The 22,451-nt window shown below is 43.9% G+C and overlaps 2 protein-coding genes across 7 annotated transcripts; one reads left to right on the forward strand and one right to left on the reverse strand.

Annotated features, from left to right (window-relative positions):
• The first annotated feature begins 414 nt into the window (after window positions 1–414).
• On the forward strand, window positions 415–19,222 carry LOC133913951 (protein MICRORCHIDIA 6-like). 5 transcript variants are annotated; one of them, XR_009909156.1, is made up of 21 exons: window positions 418–979; window positions 1,113–1,187; window positions 1,837–1,871; window positions 1,966–2,044; window positions 2,139–2,228; window positions 2,319–2,394; window positions 3,182–3,260; window positions 3,363–3,497; window positions 4,007–4,105; window positions 5,680–5,778; window positions 5,865–6,011; window positions 6,952–7,044; window positions 7,523–7,574; window positions 7,669–7,780; window positions 9,244–9,464; window positions 9,538–9,623; window positions 9,857–9,927; window positions 10,964–11,006; window positions 18,374–18,565; window positions 18,657–18,792; window positions 18,878–19,222. XR_009909156.1 is itself a non-coding variant. In XM_062357151.1 (19 exons), exons 1-19 carry the CDS (start codon window positions 646–648, stop codon window positions 18,467–18,469), a joined length of 2,022 nt encoding a protein of 673 aa, XP_062213135.1. In that variant the 5' UTR covers window positions 419–645; the 3' UTR covers window positions 18,470–19,222. The 5 variants fall into 5 exon arrangements, 1 of the variants encoding a protein (XP_062213135.1); XR_009909155.1 differs by having other exon boundaries at window positions 419–979; window positions 18,374–18,792; XR_009909157.1 differs by lacking the exon at window positions 1,113–1,187 and having other exon boundaries at window positions 419–979; window positions 18,374–18,792.
• Window positions 19,223–19,832: 610 nt separating this feature from the next.
• Window positions 19,833–22,188, reverse strand: LOC133888516 (polygalacturonase At1g48100-like). 2 transcript variants are annotated; one of them, XM_062328800.1, is made up of 7 exons: window positions 22,023–22,188; window positions 21,403–21,702; window positions 21,235–21,276; window positions 20,914–21,121; window positions 20,758–20,839; window positions 20,476–20,584; window positions 19,833–20,370 (listed from the first exon to the last, which is right to left on the reverse strand). In XM_062328800.1, the coding sequence occupies exons 1-7, from the start codon at window positions 22,173–22,175 to the stop codon at window positions 19,963–19,965; spliced, it is 1,302 nt and encodes a 433-aa protein (XP_062184784.1). In that variant the 5' UTR covers window positions 22,176–22,188; the 3' UTR covers window positions 19,833–19,962. The 2 variants fall into 2 exon arrangements, with proteins under 2 accessions (XP_062184784.1, XP_062184777.1); XM_062328793.1 differs by having other exon boundaries at window positions 20,476–20,590.
• Between the last annotated feature and the right edge of the window lie 263 nt (window positions 22,189–22,451).

The raw sequence follows: 22,451 nt of genomic DNA on the forward strand, positions 1-22,451 counted from the left end.
AAAAAAAATATTAGATGTTTAGGTATGTAAGGTAAATAATGAGAGATTAAATGTATCTTTGAAAGGAGAAATAAGATTCAACTTTACATGATGGCCGTTTGATCAACTTAGGTGAATGATAGAGATCGATCAGATCTATTACAACTTGTGTATTTTATAGGAATATAGAATATAGATAACTGTAAAAAAAACACTTTTTAGAAGCTAAAAGGAAAAATTAGAGAGAGTATCACTTTTTAGCCGGAAAATGAACAAAATGGCCCTTAAGAACTGCTCCAAATTTTCTCAGGCCAGGCAGAAGCATGTACGTACTATATGTTACAAGAGCAAAATGGAAAACTACATCTTGGAAACCGAGGATCACGTTTTGCGACGTGTTTGCGCTGGCTCTTGTTCCTGAGAGCAATCTCGGGCATTCAGATCCCGGCGTCATTTACGGATCTTTAGCTTTCTTCTCCTGAGAGCCCGTGGGATTTCGAATTTCTTCTTATAAACGCCCGCGACGAGAATGGAATAAATAAACTCGGCTGGCGACAGCGCACGGGACGAGCTCAGCTGCCCAACGAACCCGAAAATCGAGCTCCGTGCCCAGCCAGCCTCCCGCAGAGAGCGAAACCGACAGGCGTCAAGCCAGCCCTAACATCGATGAGCTCCGGCGCCGCCGCGGCCGAGGTGATAGAGCTCTCCAGCGACGACGAGGAGCCCGTCCCCAGCGCCAGCGCGCTCGCCCTCGCCCCGTCCTCCCCGCCCGACATCAAGCCGCACTTGCTCGCGGATGTCGATGTGAAGCCGCTGCTCCTCCCGCCGCCCCACCCCCCGGGATACGGCGCGCTCGTGCCCGTCAAGACCGAGGAGCCCGTGTCCGTGCCAACCGCCTCCCCACCGCCCAGGGCCCTCCCGCCGCCGCGCCTCAGCCGCCAGTTCTGGAAGTCCGGCGACTACGTCGTCGCGCGCCGCAATCCCGACGCCGACAACCCCGGTAGGCTATTGGCTTGATAAATCTCGTGGGGGCGTCTCTCCCCAATTTGTGCTATACTTTTGCTTTCCTTTGATTCTGGTGGAGGCAGCTTGGTTAGCACGCTGAGAGACTTGCAATTTGGTGGTGCGTGCAGGTGGCCGGAACCGGCTGCGGATAAATCCCAAATTCCTGCACTCAAATGCTACTTCCCACAAGTGGGCTTTCGGTGGTATGAGATGACCCCCTCATGGTCTCGGTTTGTAGGATTGGCTAGACTTACTATTGGAAGCAACTTTAATATAGGAAATCGATTGACTTTCATGAGCACGAATTAGTAAATTGACATAATTGTATTTCTACTAATTGTATTTTTTTCTCCTTGTGTCGACAGCTTTTGTTTCTTGCTGGAAACTTACAGTTTGGAATGTTCGCTTAATAAAATTAACCTCACTTCTGAATGAAGTACTCACAGTAACACAAAAAGGATATTTTGATAACTCTGATGACTAAAATTGAAATCTGTCTTTGCCATATAAAAGGTAGCAAGCCCATTTGTTCTTACAATGGTGGACTTAAAATATACCTTTTGAGGGCATAAACTGGTAGCACAAGCCTGTAGCAAGTGATCCACTGCTTACATAACATTCATAAGTAGAGATTTAAACCATTGTGTACCTATGAAAAAACATTAGCATTTCCAAAATCTAGCAGATTATCTAGGTTTTTACAATTTAGTTGTATCGTACTGTTTTGACTTTGGACAAATCACCCATATATAGCATCGTGATCCAAACCTTCTTGCTTGCTTTGCTTTTAAATTCAATTATATGCTCACTGATTCATGTTCAATGCTGTCTTTTCCCCCCATTTTTCTGCAGCCATTGCTGAGCTTCTTGATAATGCCATCGATGAGGTAATCATCAAGGATCATTTTTCTCATATACAAAAAGAAACTAGGATACAACATGAATGCTAAGTATGGTTATTTTGGTTGCATCTTCTCTCAGGTGAACAATGGGGCAACATTTGTCCGTGTTAATAAATTTACAAACCCACGGGATGGGAACCCCTCATTGTTGGTTCAAGGTTGCCATATTTATAATGTAAATACATCCTAATCTGTTAAGTTCATAGAAAATGTTATCTGGATTATGACTTCGTGGTGTTTCACATGGACAAGATAATGGAGGGGGAATGGATCCAGAGGCGCTGAGACGTTGCATGAGCTTTGGATTTTCAGATAAGCAGTCTGATGCTTTCATTGGGCAATGTATGGTCTTGTTGTCCTTTCGTCTATTTCCTTGTGAGATAGATGTCTTGAATCCCCTACCATTGAATTTACTATTGCTTCTTGTATCAGATGGAAATGGTTTCAAGACTAGCACGATGCGGCTAGGAGCGGATGTGATTGTTTTTACACAAAACCAAAATAACTGGTTCTTTTCTTTTGCATTCATCCTGGAAATTATCTTTTTTGACATTAAATTAAAACAAGCATTTCGTGATGCTACCTTTATCTTTGGTAACATAAGGGACTCTTGGGGAAACTTGAGTAGAACTTTTCTTTTCTCAGAAACACAGACTACAAAGTTCTAAGGAATAGAAGTGAAATAAGGTGAAATGTTGAATGATCGCAGTTCACAGTGGCCATACGCCCATACGGCCTGTTGCAATGTTCCTTTTTCTTAATAGAAATGTTTCTGTTATAACTATGAGTTCTAGGTAGACCAAACTTGACATGGGAGGAGTCTGTAAAGAGGGATCTGAAAGACTGGAATATCACCAAAGAACTAGCCATGGACAGGGGTGCGTGGAAGTTAGCTATCCACGTGCCAGAGCCATGACTAGGCTTGCAAGATCTTATGGGTTTCATCTCTAGCCTACCCTAACTTGTTTGGGACTGAAAGGCTTTGTTGTTGTTGTTGTTGTATAACTATGAGTTCTAGAAAATGGTGGCATGTATTGTTTTTCAGATTTCATGTTACCTGGAAACAAGTATAAGTAGAATCTGATATGACAACTATGTGTTTAACTGTTTACATTATTTACTGCATGTTGTTGGTCAGATACTCATGCTAAACTCCACCGATCCCACTACTTTGGCTTCGTCCTGTTATATTATTTAAAATTGGATGACACCTCTAGATTCTCCTCTATCTCTAATAAAACGTCTTTCCACCCAGCTCATGTATCTACTGAAGTAACATGTTTCTGCTTCTCTAGGGCACGGACAAGAAGTATCGGCCTTCTTTCTTATACATTTTTGATGGAAACAGGTTGCGATGATGTATTGGTGCCAACGGTAGTCTGATGCTTTCTTTTTCGACTGATTGCGAGTTCTGCAGTTTGAGCTATTTTTTGTAGTACCCTCTTATGACCTTGTGTTTGCTTTGCTGTCTTGCAGGTGGACTATCGGTACGATCCAACAACTGCTTCATTTACTCAGATGTTGCGCCATGATCAGAAGCTCTTCTCATCTAATTTGGCAATCCTTCTGAAATGGTCCCCTTTTGCCAGTGAAACTGAGTTGCTTAAACAAGTACGCAATAAATATGCCACTATCTTTGAGATATTTATGTCAAACTGTTGAATGATATTGGTAATCCTGTAAAAAATGAGCTGGAGAAAAGTTATGGAAAATTGAGAGGTTTGGAAAAATGACCAATAGCACTAAGGAAGGAGACGGTCTAGAAATGTTGCGGTGCCCCGACAATTTTGCTAATTCATTCACTTGAATTTTCTGTAGCATTCTATGAATGTGTTGAGACCAGTCCCACAATGCTTGATACATAGAATGGCTAACTTAAACTTTGGTATGAATTTATGTTTGCTAGAAAATTATGGCATTATGTGCTAATGGATATATGTATAGGTTCTTTCATTTCGAATTTAACCAAGCAGTCTTCCGAGTTCGTATCAATTATTTATGGGATAGTTCCCTTGTACAGTAAGTGTTAACTATATGTTGGTGGATCTCCACTGTTTAGGGCCACTTTATCACCATAGTTAAGATTTTTTTTTTCAAGTTTATGTTTAATTCTGATACAGTTTGATGATATGGGAGAGCATGGAACAAAGATAGTTTTATTCAACCTCTGGTTCAACGATGATGGGGATATGGAGCTTGATTTCAACTCTGATAAGAAGGTTAGTAATATTGTCCTTTGATAGAGCTACATTGGTTGTTGGGAGATGATGTAGATGTTTACAGATGTCAGTTCCATAGCTGTTCACAGGTGGTGTCTTCCAAATTTTTATTCAACTTTAGGATCTTAGTGTTCTTCCCTTCAAATATTTAAAAGTTTCTGGTTGTTACAATCTTAATGCAATACCTTGGCTTTTTTAACTGATGCAGTTCACTTGATAGTGACAATTGCCAACTTTTTATGTTTCACTGGAATTAGTCTTTTAGTATGTGGAGAAAGGAAACTCGAGAATAACTGTTGGTTTGCTCAAATAACTCGTATTTTAGAAGGAAACTAAATCTTACTTGAACAGTTGAACTAGAAAACCAACTAAAATCCAACTTAGCAAAAATGATGGTGCTTCTCCTTCATAGGTGGCTGACTTCCGTCCCCACCCCTGACCATGTAAAGAAAGATGAGAGGTGTCTTTGTGTAGATGTTGGAATGCTCTTCGGTTTTATTTCAATCTGATGGAAGTGGGGCAAAGGTAGAAAACATTACTTCTGATCTATTGGACGTGAGCTAATTAGCTAAAGAAGTAAAAATCCTCCTCTTCTATTGTCACCCATGTTGATTTCTCCCCGGGCCAAGATGCTGTTTATCTCTTTGTCTGGCACTGATACATAGTCAATCTTCTGTCTGGGCTGTAAGCATGTGCACACCTACAATCATTAGCATAACAATTCGAAACGATTGAAGTGGCTAGCTGATCCTTATCGTATTTCCTACGAAATTGGTCAAGGGCCTCCATATTACTGAGAGTACTATAATAAACTGATTTTAAGATATGATATAGAGATAAAGACAAGAGTTTTATCTTGAGAAGTATTCTGTTTGGGGATGATTTTCCGTTTTTCTTCTGTCTTATTGACAGTTTTGTGGGAAATGGGAAGGAAAAGATGGATGGAATTAATGACAGTTTGACCAGTGCTTGGGAAGCAGGTCTACTAGGCTGTATCCAAGGAAGCACTGGGCCTTCCTTTTTCTGGTTGTCTTTTAACAGCAATTTTGTGTGAGGAATGATACGCTCTTCATGATATTAGCCATAACTACATGGGAAACATCTATATAAATTATAAATAAAAAACTGATATGTTCATCTAATTAAAACATTGATAGCACGTCTTTAACACATGTATTCGATCCGTAGACAAATTGGAGGAAATAAGATAATTGATTGCTTAGTTTCATAAGGTAAGACAACTATTGAGTAGCACAACAGGAAATCAGGAATACAAGCGAAGTGTGCCGTCATCATGGGAAAATTACCATTAGATACATGAAATGGTGACTCTGCGGAACCGGCACAAATTTGATACATGTTTAAGAAGTATTGTGAAAGTTTGTGTCTGGTACAATGATATTTGTAATTCTCACTACATGCTAACTAGTAGAACTGTAAAAGTGCCTGTTAATCCTACATGCTACATGCTTTATTGGTCTTCCCTTGCATTTTTTGGGGGTTATTAAATGACCAGATCTACCATTGCCTGTACATTTGTCATAGAACATTTTGTTATATATCTACTATCTTAGGACATCCTTATTACTGGGGCACACAAGAAGAAGAAACATAATTCGGAGAAGGCCGTAACACAGAACTATGTTTCAACTCGGCTTCGTTATTCTCTTAGAGTTAAGTAATGATCCCAATTTACCTCTTTGCTACTGTTTTATTTCTTTCTTGAACTAACATTATCATTCTATTCGGATTCAAACAGGCATATGCTTCTATCTTGTATCTTCGTGTACCTGATAGTTTCAGAATTATCCTGCGTGGATGTGATGTGGAGCCACATAATATTGTTAACGATTTGATGTACCGTGAGTGCGTGTTGTATAAACCACAAATTGCTGGACTTACGGAGGTACGTGTAACTCGCATTTTGGCATTTTGCAAAGCATGTTGTGCATTTTTACCATTTTGATTGATGGAATAAACCCTTTTACTGATTCAAACTGTTTTTGAAACTTGTCTCATCTGATGAACTAGAAATGTCTGCCCAGTCAATTGCTTAGAATCAGCTATAATTTTTCTGATTTACATCTGTGTTATAGGCTAGGTTGGTGTTGTGAGAATCATGAACTATTTTATAGCTGATGGCGTACTACTGATATGTTATGGATTTCCTTGTAAGTCTTCGTATTGGTGGTCACTTGTAGAAGTGTGACTTCCACATGAAATTGTGTTAAAAAAAATAAAAGGGAAAGTGTACATGAAACAATGTTTGATCTTGATAGAAATGTGGCTTATTTAGTTCTTTGTCCATCACAACCATATCCATGAAGTACAACCTTTTTTTTTAAGTATAGTTGAGGCAGGCTTGGTTTTTGTTTTTGTACCTTTTGAGGATTTGCACCCATGACCTATATGTTTGAATCTCTCTAGGAAACCATGTCTTGTGGCTAGCTCTCATGGAATTATATTGTATTCGAGAAATGCCATATGGATCTTGAGGAAGTGCCGTCATAACTGTCACCTTTGTGTTGTTGTATCATGCCTGTCATACATATCTAGTTTAGCTCATGATGTTTGTGTTTTCTCTAACTCATTTTTAGTTGCTAGGTAGAATAAGTTTTTAATCTATTTATACCTGACCTTCTGGGTATGGCTATATCCTAGAAAGTGGAAATGAATATGTCCTAGCTGATGATCAGGCAACCCATGAGCAGTTCTGTGATTTAACTCCAGTATATATGCCCTGGTTCCTTTGGTCATGTCTGCGTGTAGCTTATGTTTATATTTACTATATCAGGAAAAAATTATTTTATAGTAAGAATATCTCTGATTGGCCTCATGTTTTTTAGTCATCTGTAATCACAACCATTGGGTTTGTCAAAGGTGCACCAGACATTGATGTACAAGGGTTTAACGTATATCACAAGAATCGTTTAATAACGGTGAGAGCTTTCTTCTTTGTATGACACATGGTGCATGATGGTCCATTTGCTTCTTTCCTGTTGCTCTCTTAATGTCTGCCGTGAACTGTGATATACTCATTTGAGGTTTGAAGCAGAAGCATTTGTATGTTTTTGAAAATTTTGTTTTTAGTTTGTTAAAATGTTATTTTTAATTTAGAAGAGAGTAGCTTAAGCACTTGATCAGCGTAAATAACTCTTTTTGAGAATTAACTTGTTATTATAGCAGAGAGTAGCCCACCCACAATGTTTTATTCTGTCATTGCATTATCTTGTACTTTGTGTTTTCCACCAGGTTAGCTATGCTATCAACTTTTATATGAATTTTCCATAGGAAGTCATCAATTGGATAGCCTAGTTCAGAATGTCCTGATATATCATTTTTCAGAATGACATATACATGGTAAACTTTGTGTTGCTTCCACATAGTGAGTAAGTCAAATTTCCAACATTTTTGCAGCCCTTCTGGAAAGTTGCAAACAACTCATATGGGAAAGGGCGAGGAGTTGTTGGTATGAGATATACCACTGAGTTATCCAAAGCAGGGGGACCAATGCAAGACATCGAATAAAAATGATATGTATATTTTTTTTATCGGTTTTTTAGGCATTCTGGAGGCGAACTTCATCAAACCTACCCATGACAAGCAGGATTTCGAGAAGTCAGTCCTTTATCAAAGGCTTGAGATTCGCTTGAAAGATATGACTTATGAATACTGGTAATGCTTTTAGTTTATTTGTTTTCTAAAGATATGTTATATTGATGTCAACTTTGTCATGTTCTCAATATCCTAAAACCCACGTATTCATTGTGCATGTACACACAAGGCTAAGTGCGTGCACACATGCACCCGTGAACAACTGAACATGCACACACAATTTATATTGCACATTCGTGGTTCAAAAGATTGAGAGCTTCCCACTTTCCTAGTCTTCCATACAAAGAATTCTATTTTATGGGATGTAATCTGAGGCTCTAAGCATTGTTTGACTTTTTGCTAACAAGGGAATCCTCAACCCTCACAACTGTGAGGCAGTGTCTTTGCTTTGCAGACAACATAATCGCATGTGGAAATAAAGCTGTTCTCACAGAGGGTCAGCCTTGGTCTGGTCCAGCTTTTAATTGGACTTTTCCCTATTTTAAGCAGAAATACTAGATAAAGCAGAATGTAACTCCAGAACTGCTGACTTCTCATTTTAAGATTTGAAAAGCAAGGTTGGGGCCAAGGGGCTGACCGCTGACCTTGCGCTTTAATTGCATAGCAAATCAGGCTTGTACAGTAGGATTAAGCTATATAGTATCTTTTGCTAAAAAGAACAAAAATATTTAACAATGTGATATTATGCTTTAGGCTTGATGCTGCCTTAAGCAAAGGAGCATTATGGTGACTTATATAAATATTTGGAGTCCTGACAATAACATGAAATAAAGCTACGAAGACTTAGGCGTAATTTTCGATTTCCAATCCGTTGGAGCGACTTATGTTTGCTATCGAGCTTTTGTCAGTGCTTTTGTGCAGTTTGCATCTAGTTAGACAGTCTTCCCTAGTTTTAACTTTTAAGCAATTAGCACAAACCTGTTCAAGCCCCCTGGCTGCTCTTGGTTCCTTGCTCCCAGGGGTGGAGGGCTCCGCCCAGCGACTGTTCCACGTTCAGCTTCATAAGCAGGATGTCCGAATTTTCGATATGGTTCCTAATAGAGGTAGTTGTTCCAGAAAATCTTCATAAAAATTCTTGATCCAATATTGGCAACAACATTTATGTCTTTGATTTGCCACAGTATGTGTCAGAAATTTGAATTATATTTTCGGTTACAAATCTAAAAGCATGTCTTAGAATAGTCAGCATAGATATTGCTACAGAAGATACTAAGAGATTGGTGTCATATACCTAAATCCATGTACCTGTTGAGGCATGAGATTCATCACCTGTTTGAATCTGAGACACGAGTTGATTCTGTAAATTGTGAAAGCTAAATATTACTTCATTTGAGATATAATAACCAGCTGTTAGCCTCATCTCTTCTTGCATTTCGGTAAAATTTGTGTGATAAACAAATATAGATGCTATGTGTCTTCTTAATTGTTATTGATCTGTTGGTTTTTGTTGTCATTGCCGTGCTCTTATTTTGGGTGTCTTAATGTCATTGACAATTTCATGCTTGAATGAATTATTTTTGCAGGGACCTTCATTGCCATCGTATTGGTTATGACAACAAAAAATTACCCAAAGCAACCCGTGCACTTAATCGTGCCAGTCATATGAATGCTGGTAGTTCCCCAGTCAGTGCTCCACCTCGGTTGCTTGCAGCTGATGTTCCGACAAGCAGCTGTGCTATACCTAGATTATCAGCCTCTGCAGCAAGAGAAAGGATCAATAGTCTTGGCTCCCTTTCAAAGAACAGTGGGTAATCCATCTCTTCCGGTTCATTTTGTAAAATGTCGCTGTGTTTGTTAATGTTGTGACTCTTTAACAGAGATGGGATTGAAGAGAAAGTTAGATTCAATTGGTTCTATGACAGACAGTGCTGACCGAGATGGGGTAGATCATATGGATGGAGTTGTAAGTATTCACTGGACTGAGGCAAAGGAAGACTAACAGCTGATAATTATGCAGTCTAAGATTTATTCTGTTAACAACTGAGCTAGGGTTATTTGTGCGTCTATTTCTATACGAACATTACAGAAGCAAGATTTATTTATTTATTTATGATAGAGCACAGAGTGTAATATTAATACTTTTATGTACTAAAAGTATTCTTATATGACTAATTTGTTCTTGTTCGACGGAATCAGGATGTTTCTCAACGAAAACGGTTTAACGAGTACAAGAATTTGACCCTGGAGAATGACAAGTTGCGTAATGAGTAAGTAATACCGCAACTTGAACATTTTCATACATATTTTCCTTTTGTCTCTTGTAATGTCATTTTTTGAGGAACTAACCACTGAGTTCAAACAATTAAGAGCAAGCCCTTTCCCATGTAGAATTCATCTTACTGCTGATGTAGTGTATGAGGAATATGAATGCTTTTGCTGATAAAAGAATTATCAATTGCTCATTTGAGAACTAAGTGATAGCTTGGTTGATAGAGCCTCCAGTTGAAAGGCTGCTCGCCCAGGCTCGAACGTGGGTGCTCGTAGGTTGTGAGTACCTCCCTAAAGGGTTCAATACTCCACTCTCTTAAGACAAAGCCATGTGAGTACCCCCTTAAAGGGTTCGATACTCCCATCGCTCATTTGAGAACTAAGAGATAGCTCGGTTGGTAAAGCCTCCAGTTGAGAGGCTGCCCACTCGGGCTCGAACGCGGGTACTCGTAGGTCGTTTGAATACCTCTCTTAAGACAAAGCCATGGGATGCCTTCTCCCGTGGTCGTTTTTTTTTTCAATTGCTCATTTATGCCTGAGGTGTTGTCGTGCTCGGTCATGTAAGAACAAAGAGATAATTATCTTATCTTGATCTACTTTAGGGATTTAGGCATAGTCGTAGTCAGCTGGTAATTTTTTTGTTATTTTAACCCTTTTTATTCTAATATTTTAGATAACCCTTGTCTAACTATATTTCTAGGAACTAACCCCTTTGCTTATGTCAGACGTCATGGTGTGACAAATTGACTACTATCATGCCACCTATTCAAAAAGTTCTTGCTTGTCACGCCACCTGGTGTGACAGGAAATGTACCAAATATTAGAATAAAAAGGGTCAAAATAAAAATCTCTCAGTTGGTTAGCTGCTGATAAGAACACTTTATTTTCTGCCTTAACTGCGTCATGTCCTGTGTGCCAGCTTTGTCCTTGCAGTCAATTTTGTTCTGTTTGCATTATTGAATTCCAAATACTTGCTATTATTTGAATGCAAATTTTGGATGGCAATTTTAGTGCTAACAGTTTCATTTCCCCCAGATGCTTGCAATATGAGGAATCAGAGAAACAACTTGTCCTAAAGGTATTCTCTTTTGCGAGTAAAACCATGCATCTAACTGTTCTTTCACCCTTGTGAAAGATAATGTTGTTATGAATTGCACTTGTATTGAATAATAGCCCCATGGGGGCAATATATAGAGTAAATGAGTGTGAATAGAAAAATGACTACTAATGAATACGTAAAGGATCCTATACTCCTAACAAATGTTTCTTGAGGCAAATGCAAAAGATAGCTTACAGTACCTTTATTATACATGGCTTGTCTGGATATGTCATGTAGACATAATTACTCCGATGAGTTGAAATTACATAGTGGCCATCACTTCCCAGACTATGAAAGTTTAGCTATTGTGGACTTGTTTGCATCTCTTGCCAACTTAAGAAAATGGATTTTTAGCCTTGCTTGATGTTGGACAACTGCAATGGTGCAAATAAATTATTATGAGATGTTTTGCTTTGTGTGGGGAGTCAAATTTCCTCTCCCTGCATTTGTAGCTGTGGACAGATGGTTTCACATCATCACATCAGCGTTGAAAGAACCTTCTGCATGCTGTTATGTTAAATTTTGTCTTTCTTGCTCTTTGTAGCTACTTAATGGCTAATGCTAGTGTTTTCGTTAATATTGAAGAATATTCTAATCAAACCTTATATCTACTTAACATTCTAAAAATAGCATAGTTAAACAAAAACGTTGCCACTGATCAGTCCAAAATAAGGTCCAGAGACCGTTGCCCACCTGAGTAGTGACAGATGGCGAACATGGCCGCTGTAATCCGGCCCAAGGCCAGTCAGGTTGCGTCTTTTGGAACCACTACCAACGCATATGCAGTGCCCAACCCAGCAGCTCCAAATTGTGTATACCCAGGCTGCCAAGTTCAAGGGGCCTGCAAACTTTTTTCCATGCAACCAAACAGTGGCACTCATTGATTTCTTCTCGGTCCTTCCAAAGAAAAACACGTCGGCGCTTATCGATTGCACATATTGCCCATTTGGGTAAATCCATAGCTATAAGATGGTAGATAGGCATAGCAGTGAGCACCGCTCGGACCAAGATCGACCTCCCGGCTCTTGTTATGAGAGCAGCCTTCCAACCTAGCATTTTATCGGCTAGCTTATCAATCAAGGGCAGCAGGTCGGCCCTTGTAAGTTTCTTGACCAAGAGTGTCAGCCCCAAATAATTGCATGGAAAATCAGCCACGACGCATGGGAGGGAGCCGTGAACCACCTCGAGATCATCTTCTTGACAGCGAATGGGGACGGCTGACCACTTCTGTAGATTGGTTTTGAGACCCGAGGTCTCTCCAAACCGAACAAGAATGTCCCTGATGAGATGGATTTCAGCTTCAACCGGCCTAAGGAAGAGAATGACATCATCGGCATACAGAGACACCCGATGGCCCAGAGCGCGTGCCGGTAGAGGTTGCAGCAAACCAACCTCATTTGCTTTGGAGATGAGGGAGTTGAGCACATACATAACAATAATAAACGACATAGGAGATAGGGGATCTCCTTGCCGTAACCCCCGACGATGCATGATCTCATCACCTGGCTCCCCGTTGAGTAAGATCCAGGTAGTCACGGTGGACAGTAGAAAACACAACAGATTGTACCAGATCGGACAAAAACCCAAATGAGAAAGAACCTCCAATAAAAAAGGCCATGACACCGAATCAAAAGCCTTAGAGATGTCAAACTTCAATAATAGGTGACTCATTTTGTCGATGCAGCAACTTCGCCGTTTGTTGCACCAAGATAAAATTATCATGGATGTTATGACCTCAGACAAAGGCGCTTTGGTTGGGAGACACCATAGAAGGAAGCCAAGGAGCGAGGCAAATCGCCATGATCTTAGCAACAAGCTTAGCGAAGCTATGAATCAAGCTTATTGGTCGATAATCCCTAGCGTGAATGGCATCAACTTTCTTCTACAAGAGGGTCAAGAAGGCCGAGTTCAAGAGACCCATTTTTGCGCCCACGCCCCTGCTGGAGAGTGTGCAGCGTTGCCATGATATCATCTTTTATTAGACTCCCAACAACAACGATCGAAACGACCCGTGTAATCATCGGGACCGAGGGCTTTATCCGGTGGAAGCCATCCTTGGTGAAAGGGGCATCCAGCGAAGAGAGATCCAAGGCATCCTGGTAGAGATTCTGAAGATTGAGGGTGAAAGGCCGATGTTCGGCTGTCCCAAGCAAATCAGTGTAGAAATCCAAAACAACCTTGTGCGTGTTAGCTTGACTTGTCACAATCTGGTCCCCTGATTGTAGTTTGGCAATGAAGTTTTTCCTCTTGCGGAAACTAGCGTGCAGGTGAAAAAAGGATGTGTTGGCATCACCTTCCTTCAACCAACCAATTTTCAAGCGTAAACGAGCAATAGTCCTCTCAAGAGAAGCCAAATGGAGACAATGCCGTTTCAGCTCACACCTCAACCATTCTTCATCGGAGGAGAGAGATTGCAAGTCCTGTGCTATCTCGAGGTGATGGAGCACTTCCTTCGCCATTTATAGTTGCATCTTAACATGCCCAACGTGACATTGGCCCCAAGATTGAAGGGCCGGTGTGAGGCGCTTGAGCTTGATGGAAAGATGCTCAAGGGGACACAATGCATCCACCGGCACTATCCATGATGCTGCAACCATGTCGTGAAAACTAGCTAGCTTGGGCCAAAAATCCTCAAAATGAAAACGCCGCATTCCTTTGATGCCATCCTGGAGACCCAAAATTAGGGGGCAGTGATCAGACATTTTGTTGCGTGACTTTGCAATAGACAATCTGAATAAAGGAGCTCCCAATCAGCAGTGCAAGAACACGGTCAAGCCTCACAAGGGCCGGAGCCTCCCTCTCATTGGACCATGTATACCGACGACCTAGCAAAGGCAATTCATTGAGCCCAAGGTCATCGATCCACCGACAAAAGCGCCCTGTCATGGCCTTGTTCACATTCAAGTTGTTTTTATCCTCGTATTGGTAAATTAGATTATAACTCTAGCTACAACCCAAGGGCCAAGGCACATTGCTCTCACATCCCGAAGCTCTTGGAGGAAAGCAATTTTGTCCGCATCTTGCTAGGGTCTATAGACCCCAATGAACCACCAAGCTAGCTCCTCAAGTAGCTTGAGCTTGACAGAAACCGGAAGTAAATCAACACGAGATGCCTCCTCAACAACGTGCTGCCTTTCCAGGCCACCAAAATGCTGCCCCTCGTATCCACCGTGGGGAGGAAGACGAACTTGTCGAACTCTAATCCCAGAATGGATAGAACATTATGGATGGATATATAGGCTAACTTAGTCTCCTGAAGACAAACAAGATCAAGCCGGCACGAGTCGATGATATCACGAACTACATCACATCGCGTGGTGGAGTTTAAACCATGGACGTTCCAAATCAAATTTTTGATTGCATTCATTGGGAAACTAAAACACACACGACTAGAACGTGAAGCTCAGCAAACCGAAGCTAGAAGTACCACCGATCTCGCCTGGCCCTCATCAGCAGCGGACCAGCTAAAGATTGCCGCCAACGCAATGATATGGGCGCGGCCAAGCGGCTTAGCAAAAAGCCCAGCGTAACTGTCTTGTACTTTTTGGCTGATTCGTTCATGTTCACCGACGAGGCCCAGTTTGCGTATCACACGCGTCGAGGCTTGTTGGATGGAGCTCACGTCCTTCGGAGAGCGCCTAGCAATACGCTTGCTGCGCTTGGGAATGAAGTCGGCGACAGGACATTTGTCATTTGCTTTAGCATGGTCGGTATGCGGAGCACGACGTCAACGGCTTCGACATCATGGCCACGAAGGAGGTTGGAGTGGCAGGCTCCGGTTGCACAAAGTTGAGGGAAAGGTCTACACCGACCTGCCTCGGTCCACAGGGTTTTCTGGAGTAGACCCTCGAACAATATCTGGACACGTAGCGGCAAGGTACCGAAGGCCCAGCGCTGGCCACCTCTAGTGGCCTGGTGCTCACGAGTTGAGCGTCTGGAAGAGAACTCAAACCCGTGGGGACGCCTGTCTCAGCATGAACCTCTAGCTGCGCGATGATAGGAGGAGCAATCTCGCTGTGCACCGAAACAAATTTGATCGCCTCAAAAGCCTAGCAAGATCCCAGCCTGGCCCAGTCTGAGAATCGAAAATTGGGTCATGGACCATTGAAGCTGGTTGAGCAACCAAGGACATCAATGGGCACGAACCGTTGGCATGGGGAGTTGTAGCAGGGACAGCTTGGCCATCATCAACCATCTTGTCTATCGAAGAGACAACCGGGAAGCCTGGGTGTTGTGAGGCAAGCTAGCCGGCTGAGTAGTAGCATCGTTCGCCACATGGGTTGCCTCGGTGGCGGCGGGTCTCAACTGTTTCTCCATTGCCGGGAGAAAATTGGGGCAACCATTGAAAGCCTCGGCAGGAACACCACTGCCGTCAGAGTTGGCTTCCCCACCACTGTCGACAGCCTCGACGTCCACATAACCACTGCCAGTGTCGGCATCTCCACCACGATACTCAGCATAGTGGTCAGAGTCCCTGTCGGCTGCATTGGCATCAATGCCGTCGTCGACAGCTGAGAACCGGTCATCGCTGCCCGAGCTGACGTTAGTGTCGGCCCAGTGTCTACGCCCCTTATGAGAGCTGCCATGCCGGGGGTTAGGACTCCTGCGGGTTCGGCGAGCACCACCATCAACATCTGGGGAAGACGACGGTCCAGGAGGATGGGAGAAGTTGTGGTAGCCAGACATGGCAATATCGATTGGGTATGCCAAGGCCCTCTTCTCCGAAGATCCAACCGCGACCACCAGATCCGTTGGCTCCATGACGAGAAGATCCTTGCATGATGGAGTGAGCTTAGGATTTCATGTCCAGGTCATGTGTCTAAACACTGAGAGATCGGAGCGGTCAGTAGTGGAAGGGTGGAGGTGTTGAATCCAGCAGCATGACCCGGGTAGAAGCTCAACTGTCGCCATATCCCACGCATGAGCTGGGATGCCATGGAGCGAGAGCTCAACCCTAAAGGGGAGCAGTCGCCCATCTGCATATGCCATTCTCGACCAAGGCTTAACGCGAAGGCTGAAACGTGGTGTGTGGATCGTCCTACCACCATTGGCGACCACCTTCGCCGAGTGTGCATTAGGTAACAACAGAAGGAAGTCCTCAGGCCTGGAGAGGTGGATGGAGAAGGACGCGACATCGAGGTTGAAAAAATCAGCAATTTCAGTCTCCTCTTGTGCAGAAATTGCCGGTCTGGTGCCGATGACTGTCACAAAGACCGCACGGCGGAGGGACACCTTAGCTTGCATGATGCGCTCAGAACGATCAAGCACGCAAAACTCCTTGAGCAGCAGCGGCGGCCAGCAAGGGGGCCGTCGTCTCCTGCAGCATTGGGGACGAAGGCCCAGAAGAACCGGCCTCACGATCCCCACCCGATCCCAACGATGGGACATCAGACCTTTGCGCCGCCGAGGAGGCACGACATCTGCGCGGCCAGCAGCGAGAACGGCCCTGGCGGCCACCATGACCATGCCAGGCTCAGAGCCACCAGAGCACGCGGCTGCCGAAGTCGAGGAGCGGCGCACGTCGTGCGCACCAGACATGATGATGCTAGAAGTTGACGACGGTGAGATGCGGCGGCAGTTGAGACGTGCATCACAGGTGGTGGACGGTGAACGACCTTGATCACTGAGATAGTTCTTAGCTGTGGGCACTTGTAGGTCATGTGCCCCGAGATCAGACAATGACGACAGTGAGTGCGGTGCATGCAGAGGGTAGCCCGGTGACTCGTTGCCAGATAGTTAAAGCATCTCCCAAGCAAATCCTTCGAGACCGGTTTGCGAGGCCGCCGTGGAGGACGAGTGAGGCGACGCCGCGAATGCTTGCTGAACATGGTCCGTCAACCCTCCGCGTCTGGGTCAAGCTTTGGGATGGAGACCCGGTGAACCTCCGAACGGAGGGCAGGCTGCGGCCCAGGCGGCGGAGCGCGTTTGACAGGGTGCGACTTGACATTGGGAGGCGAAGCGCACCTCGCTCGGCAAGCCACGGATGGGCTCGGAGGAGATGAAATGACCGCAGCGTCAACCAGGGGCATTTGTAGCAGCACGTCCTGAAAGGAATCCTTGGCTGATGTGGCTCTGACACTAGTTGCCACTGTCCCGAGGCGCATTACCAAACAACGGACGGTGGCACAAGCGCTGCAAGACCGTCGTTGGGTCTGTGATATTCAAGGGGGCTTAACTTTGGAGGTGCTGGTCCAATACTTGCAGCTTTGGGGTTTAATTATAGACTTTTGAGTTACATCCTGAGGAGCAAGATCTGCACATTTGAGCTCACTTGGCTTCTGGACAATGCTCCTCCAAGTCCGCATATAAGGCCTTCATTGGTGCTGCTGGGTTCGAGCCATGGAGGCGCATTTGGCGCTCATGGGCTCCCCTACGGTGCAAGTTTTTCATTTGGCTTGCTGTTCGGAGTCGATGTTGGATTTCTGACCGTTTGGCCTGGCGTGGTTTGCCACATCCTACACGCTACCCTCTCTGCGATCAAGCTAATGAAACGGTCCAACACATTCTCACAGACTGCATATTCTCTCTTGAGGTATGTGATCAAGCTAATGAAACGGTCCAACACATTCTCACAGACTGCATATTCTCTCTTGAGGTACGGTTTCACCTTCTTAGGCATGTGGGACTGCAAAACCTGGCACCAGATGGCCTTGAATTGATCTTTGCTAACTGGTGGCGACATGTGCATCGAGGGTTGAGAAACCTCATCGGAAGGGGATCAATTCACTTATCATTCTGGGCGCATGGTGGATTTGGAATCACCGAAATGATTGTGTTTTCAGCGGAGCTTCTCAGAGGGTTCAAGAAATGCTACGCAACGGCTCAGACGAGGCACAGCTTTGGTGTGTGGCTGGTGCCAAAGGCCTTAGGGCCTTGTGGCCAGGATAGTTGTGCATGGTTGCTCAGGTTGTAGGCGTGTTATGACATGTTGGTTCTAGTGTGTGGGGTGAGTTTGTATATAAACCGTGGGCTTCTTCTTTAATACAATAATACATAGTTCTCCTACATGTTCGAGAAAAAAAAACAAAAACTTTGCACTTGACTTTGTTAAAACATGGTCTACTTTACCTGTTAAAGCTACAGCTTTGCGAAAGATTCAAGTGCTGCCTGATTAGTTCTGTTGAAATTTTGCTCTGCTAGTGCCATAGTTTGCAGTTTTTGATCTCACTGGTTGTATTATAGTCCCCCATTGGTGTCCCTATTTCATTTATCCTCAGTGCTGTTTTTTTCTAGAGCTTGACATTTTGGAGAACTTGTACATTTCGCCTAGATGTTTTTGCCTCTGGAGCTTGACATATAGGAGGATTGATTGATAAAAAGAATAAATATCATTCTCATGTTTTTAGGAACAAAAGCTCCGATCTCAAATTGCAGAGGAAAGAAAGAAGTATCAGGAATTGTTGGAAGAGCTTAGATCATTGGATGTGAAGAAAGAGAAATAGTTGACAATTTTCTCCACTTCTCCACGTGGATGGTTACGCCCTCTTGCTTGTCGCCTGACTTTATGATCAGCTCACTACTGTTTGAGACCTTCAATGGTGATTATGGGAAGAAATGATCCCACAACTGATATCTTCTGATTACCATACTTGGTAGAGATGTAAAATTTTGTATCACTAATCTTTGTAGGGCCCTGTGATGATGGAAAGCGGGCATGTACTATGTTGTAGAAGTATGTAACATTTATTGGACTATACAGCAGTGGTTTCGTGATAATGGGCTGCTGTTTCCCACATCAATACATCTCGGTCTCGTGTCAAATGAGGTGAAGATTTTGATCTGGTACTTTCTTCTGCACTCTGCAGTGGTTAGAGTTGGAATTGAATACAGCTTTTTACAATGTTGTGCAGAACTGCAGAAGATTTTGATCTGGTACTTTCTTCTGCACTCTGTAGTTAGAGTTAGAATTGAATACAACCTTTTACGATGTTGTGCAGAACTGCAACCGTTATCAGTTCATAGTCGTGGCGATCCTAAATTTGTCGTGCGGTACTTAATCATTTGTTCCTTGAGTCATGAGGGTACAGTGCAATGTAACTTGTACTGCAACTGTTATCTGTTCGTAGCCTTTGGTTCATCACTCACCATATGTTTGTAGGTACAGTGCAACCTAACTTGTACATGATGGTGTATTAGTTATCTGGTTTGTATCCATAACATCATTTTCTTTTGAGACGGTCCATGAATTGATTGTTCATCTTGTTAATTTTCATTTGTAAATTGTGATTTTTTCCCCGGTGACTACTTGTAAACTGTAGATTTCCTGCTCGATATACGGCTGCCTTGTGAACATTGATATGAGTTGCAAGTTAGGCCCCATTTGGAATGCAGACATTTTTTCCCCTGCTGTAATTGAACATTGATATGAGTTGCAAGTTAGGCTCCAAATGGAATCGGATATGGATTGAATAATTCATTTTTCATATTACTATCCTTATTTTAATATGATTACGGAAATCTGAATATCTTCGAATGCGAATACAAATCGGATTGTTCGAGTTCGAATTCGAATCCGTATTCAAATATCTACTCGATTGGTTTGTATGTAAAAAATTCGTTAACATTTGGAATTACTGGAATTACCGAAATTTTATAAATTTCATTTGAAATTCATGTTAGAAGTTTTTTTTTGGTAAAATTTGATTGAAATTTGTTCCAATTTAATTGGGCTGGAATATATAAATTTTGTTCACCTCTAAAATTTCTAAAATATTAGCAAAATATGATTCCTTGTTGGCGGATATGGATATTATTCATTTCCACATTTGAATTTAAAGTAATTCGGATATCCATATTTGAATCAGATTCTCGAAAACGAATTCAAATACATCTATTTTAGAAACAAATACAAATTAGATATATATATTCGTATTTTAATGATACGAATATCGAATAATTCAGATAACTGCTATCCATTTTCCACTCTTTCGTGGGCTCAGCATGTGTAGTTAAAAGGCTGGATCAAAGGCATCGCGTATCCATTGCTCCTCTGCAAGCACCCAGTGCCCAAGGGCTCCATCGTCCCCCGCGCCTCGCCGTAGGTGTTCCAGCACAGGCCCCCCCGCAGAGGTCCCTCGGGTGCGCTCGCCGGCGACAGGCGCACGTCCACCATGCTGACGCCGGTGCACGGCCTGGCGTCGCTGCACGCCAAGCGCACCGGCTGGAACGAGTACGTCCCCACGACGCGCCGGTACGTCACGCCGCTGATCGCCACCGCGCCGGTCCGGTTCGCGCACCGCGCCCCGCCCCTGTCGCAGTAGAACTGGTCGATGATGATGGGCGTCGCCACGTTCGACACCCTGACGTTGGAGAAGGTGATGTTCCTGACGGAGCCCACGCCCCCCTGAGCCACAATGACATTTTTCATTCATTTCAGGTGATCATGCAGGTCAGCCATGGCGATGGTAGGACTACCTATGTGCCTGCATATGTACATGCTGACCCTTACCTGCCACGTCTTGATCCTGACGCCGTAAAGAGCGTTCTGCACGCTGATGCTCTCCGCAACTACATCGGAGACACAAGCCAAACTATTGTCCTTCCCTAGTCCTCCTACACTGCAACTATTCGAATAATGATCAGGCCCTATTTTGTTTCCACACAAAATTCCTACGCCCCAAACAAGCCTAGTTCCTCCCCAACTCGAATTTAGATATCTATTTCTTCTTAATGAAAAAACACTAGTTCCTCCTAGACTGTGTCTTTTTTTAATAGTACTAGTGCTACGCACCTGATTCCATGACCGGGGTTGCAGATGATGTTTTTCATGTGAATGTTTGAGCAACCTGTCTGTATCGACACGCAGTCATCGCCTGCGGAACGGCTTTGTGGATCAGGTTCTCTGACGCATATCTGTGTTAGAAATTTACAAGATGAGGGAGCTTACCGCAGCCGATGCTCGTGCTTCTGATCTCGACGTCCCTGGTGTTCTGAAGATGGATACCGTCGGTGTTGCGGCTGTCCCCGGGAGAAGAGATTGTGATGTTCTTCACCTTGATGCCTCCGGAGCTGTCGAACTTGAGGTGGCACTGTGGGCTGTTGGTGATCCGGATGCCACGCACGCTGACATTGAAGCTGTTGTAAAACCTTATAAGCTGAAAAGAAAAGGGGGTAAATATCCTAGAAACAATCACCATCGGTGCAGTTTTACCCTCCAGACCATGCTATAAGTGATGTGCTTATTTGCAGTTGGCTGGTGTGTTCATACCGTAGGTTTGGCCCCTGATGCCTGCCAGTGCCCTGCAGATCTCTGCAGAAGAAACAGAAGAAACACATTACTGAACATCTTGGTGCTCACCATATATATCCTCCAATGATAATGTGCATTCCAGAATGCTGGAAACACTGGAAGTATTTTTCATCATGCTCATGAAACCTGAGAAGTAGTAGCTGGTGAGGCGCTTTGCAGCGACGAGCTCTGGCCATCAACCGCGCCAGCTCCCTGGATGCTGAAGCCTTGCAGCCACTTGAAGTTGAGCCACTGGAGAGGCCTCCTGGGCTTCGGCCAGGAACCCATCTCTGGAGGCGCTAGCATGGTGCCATCGATCTGAAGCGCGAGCTTTGTGTTGCAGGGGCCTTGGAGGGTGACCGGCGAGACGAGGAACCTGTGCCCTAACGGGAGTAGCACGGTTGCGTGCGGGACCCGGCACGCCACTTGCCATGCTGCTACAAGTGCCTGAAGACTCAACGCAGAAATGATTGGGTAATGAACTGAAGATCACATGTCCATGCAACAGCATAAAGTAGAATGTTGTTTGGTGCCCAAGGCCGACTTTTGAAACAGGGCTTGATGTATGCAAATGTATGGGAATGAGTGAACTACTTCTGTAGCCTTGAGGTGGCAAGGAGAACACGCGAAACGAAATTGAAGGACACGTCACGGTGACAACAAGGAGATTATTGTTCCGTAAGTACAAACACTGCTGTAATTTCGATGACAAGTCTATCGGCACAGATGATCCATGAGAAAGCCGAAGCTCGTCCGGTTTCTGGTACCTCCGAATCGTCGGTGACCCCGTCCGCCGCAGCTCCGAACGACAAGACGTTAAATGTCCTTCCCGGCGACCTCGTCGCCACCGCAGGTGACGACGACGAAGCCAGGCACAGGAGCGCGCCGACCAAAAGCGCAGCTGGGACGAGGCTACACATCTCCGCGGACCTCACTTCCCACTCCGTTGCAAGAAGTATGGCACTTAGTACATATATATATATATACTGTGACGACTGTAGCACGGTTGGCGCCAGAGTGCATCGAGGTTGCACTTGCACTGGAGAGAAGAAAAAGGTCGTAATAAAGGTTCGCTTTGAGCTCGCATGCGTGGGCTAGAGAAATGCTAGGCACCATACTGTCATCAGCCTTTTACTAGCTAGTTGCAGTGTCTACAAGTGGTAATGGGTCTCATGTGTGAGAGCTTGCTAGCTGCT

This window comes from Phragmites australis, chromosome 1, assembly GCF_958298935.1.
Source record: "Phragmites australis chromosome 1, lpPhrAust1.1, whole genome shotgun sequence".
Classification (NCBI taxonomy): Eukaryota; Viridiplantae; Streptophyta; class Magnoliopsida; order Poales; family Poaceae; genus Phragmites; species Phragmites australis.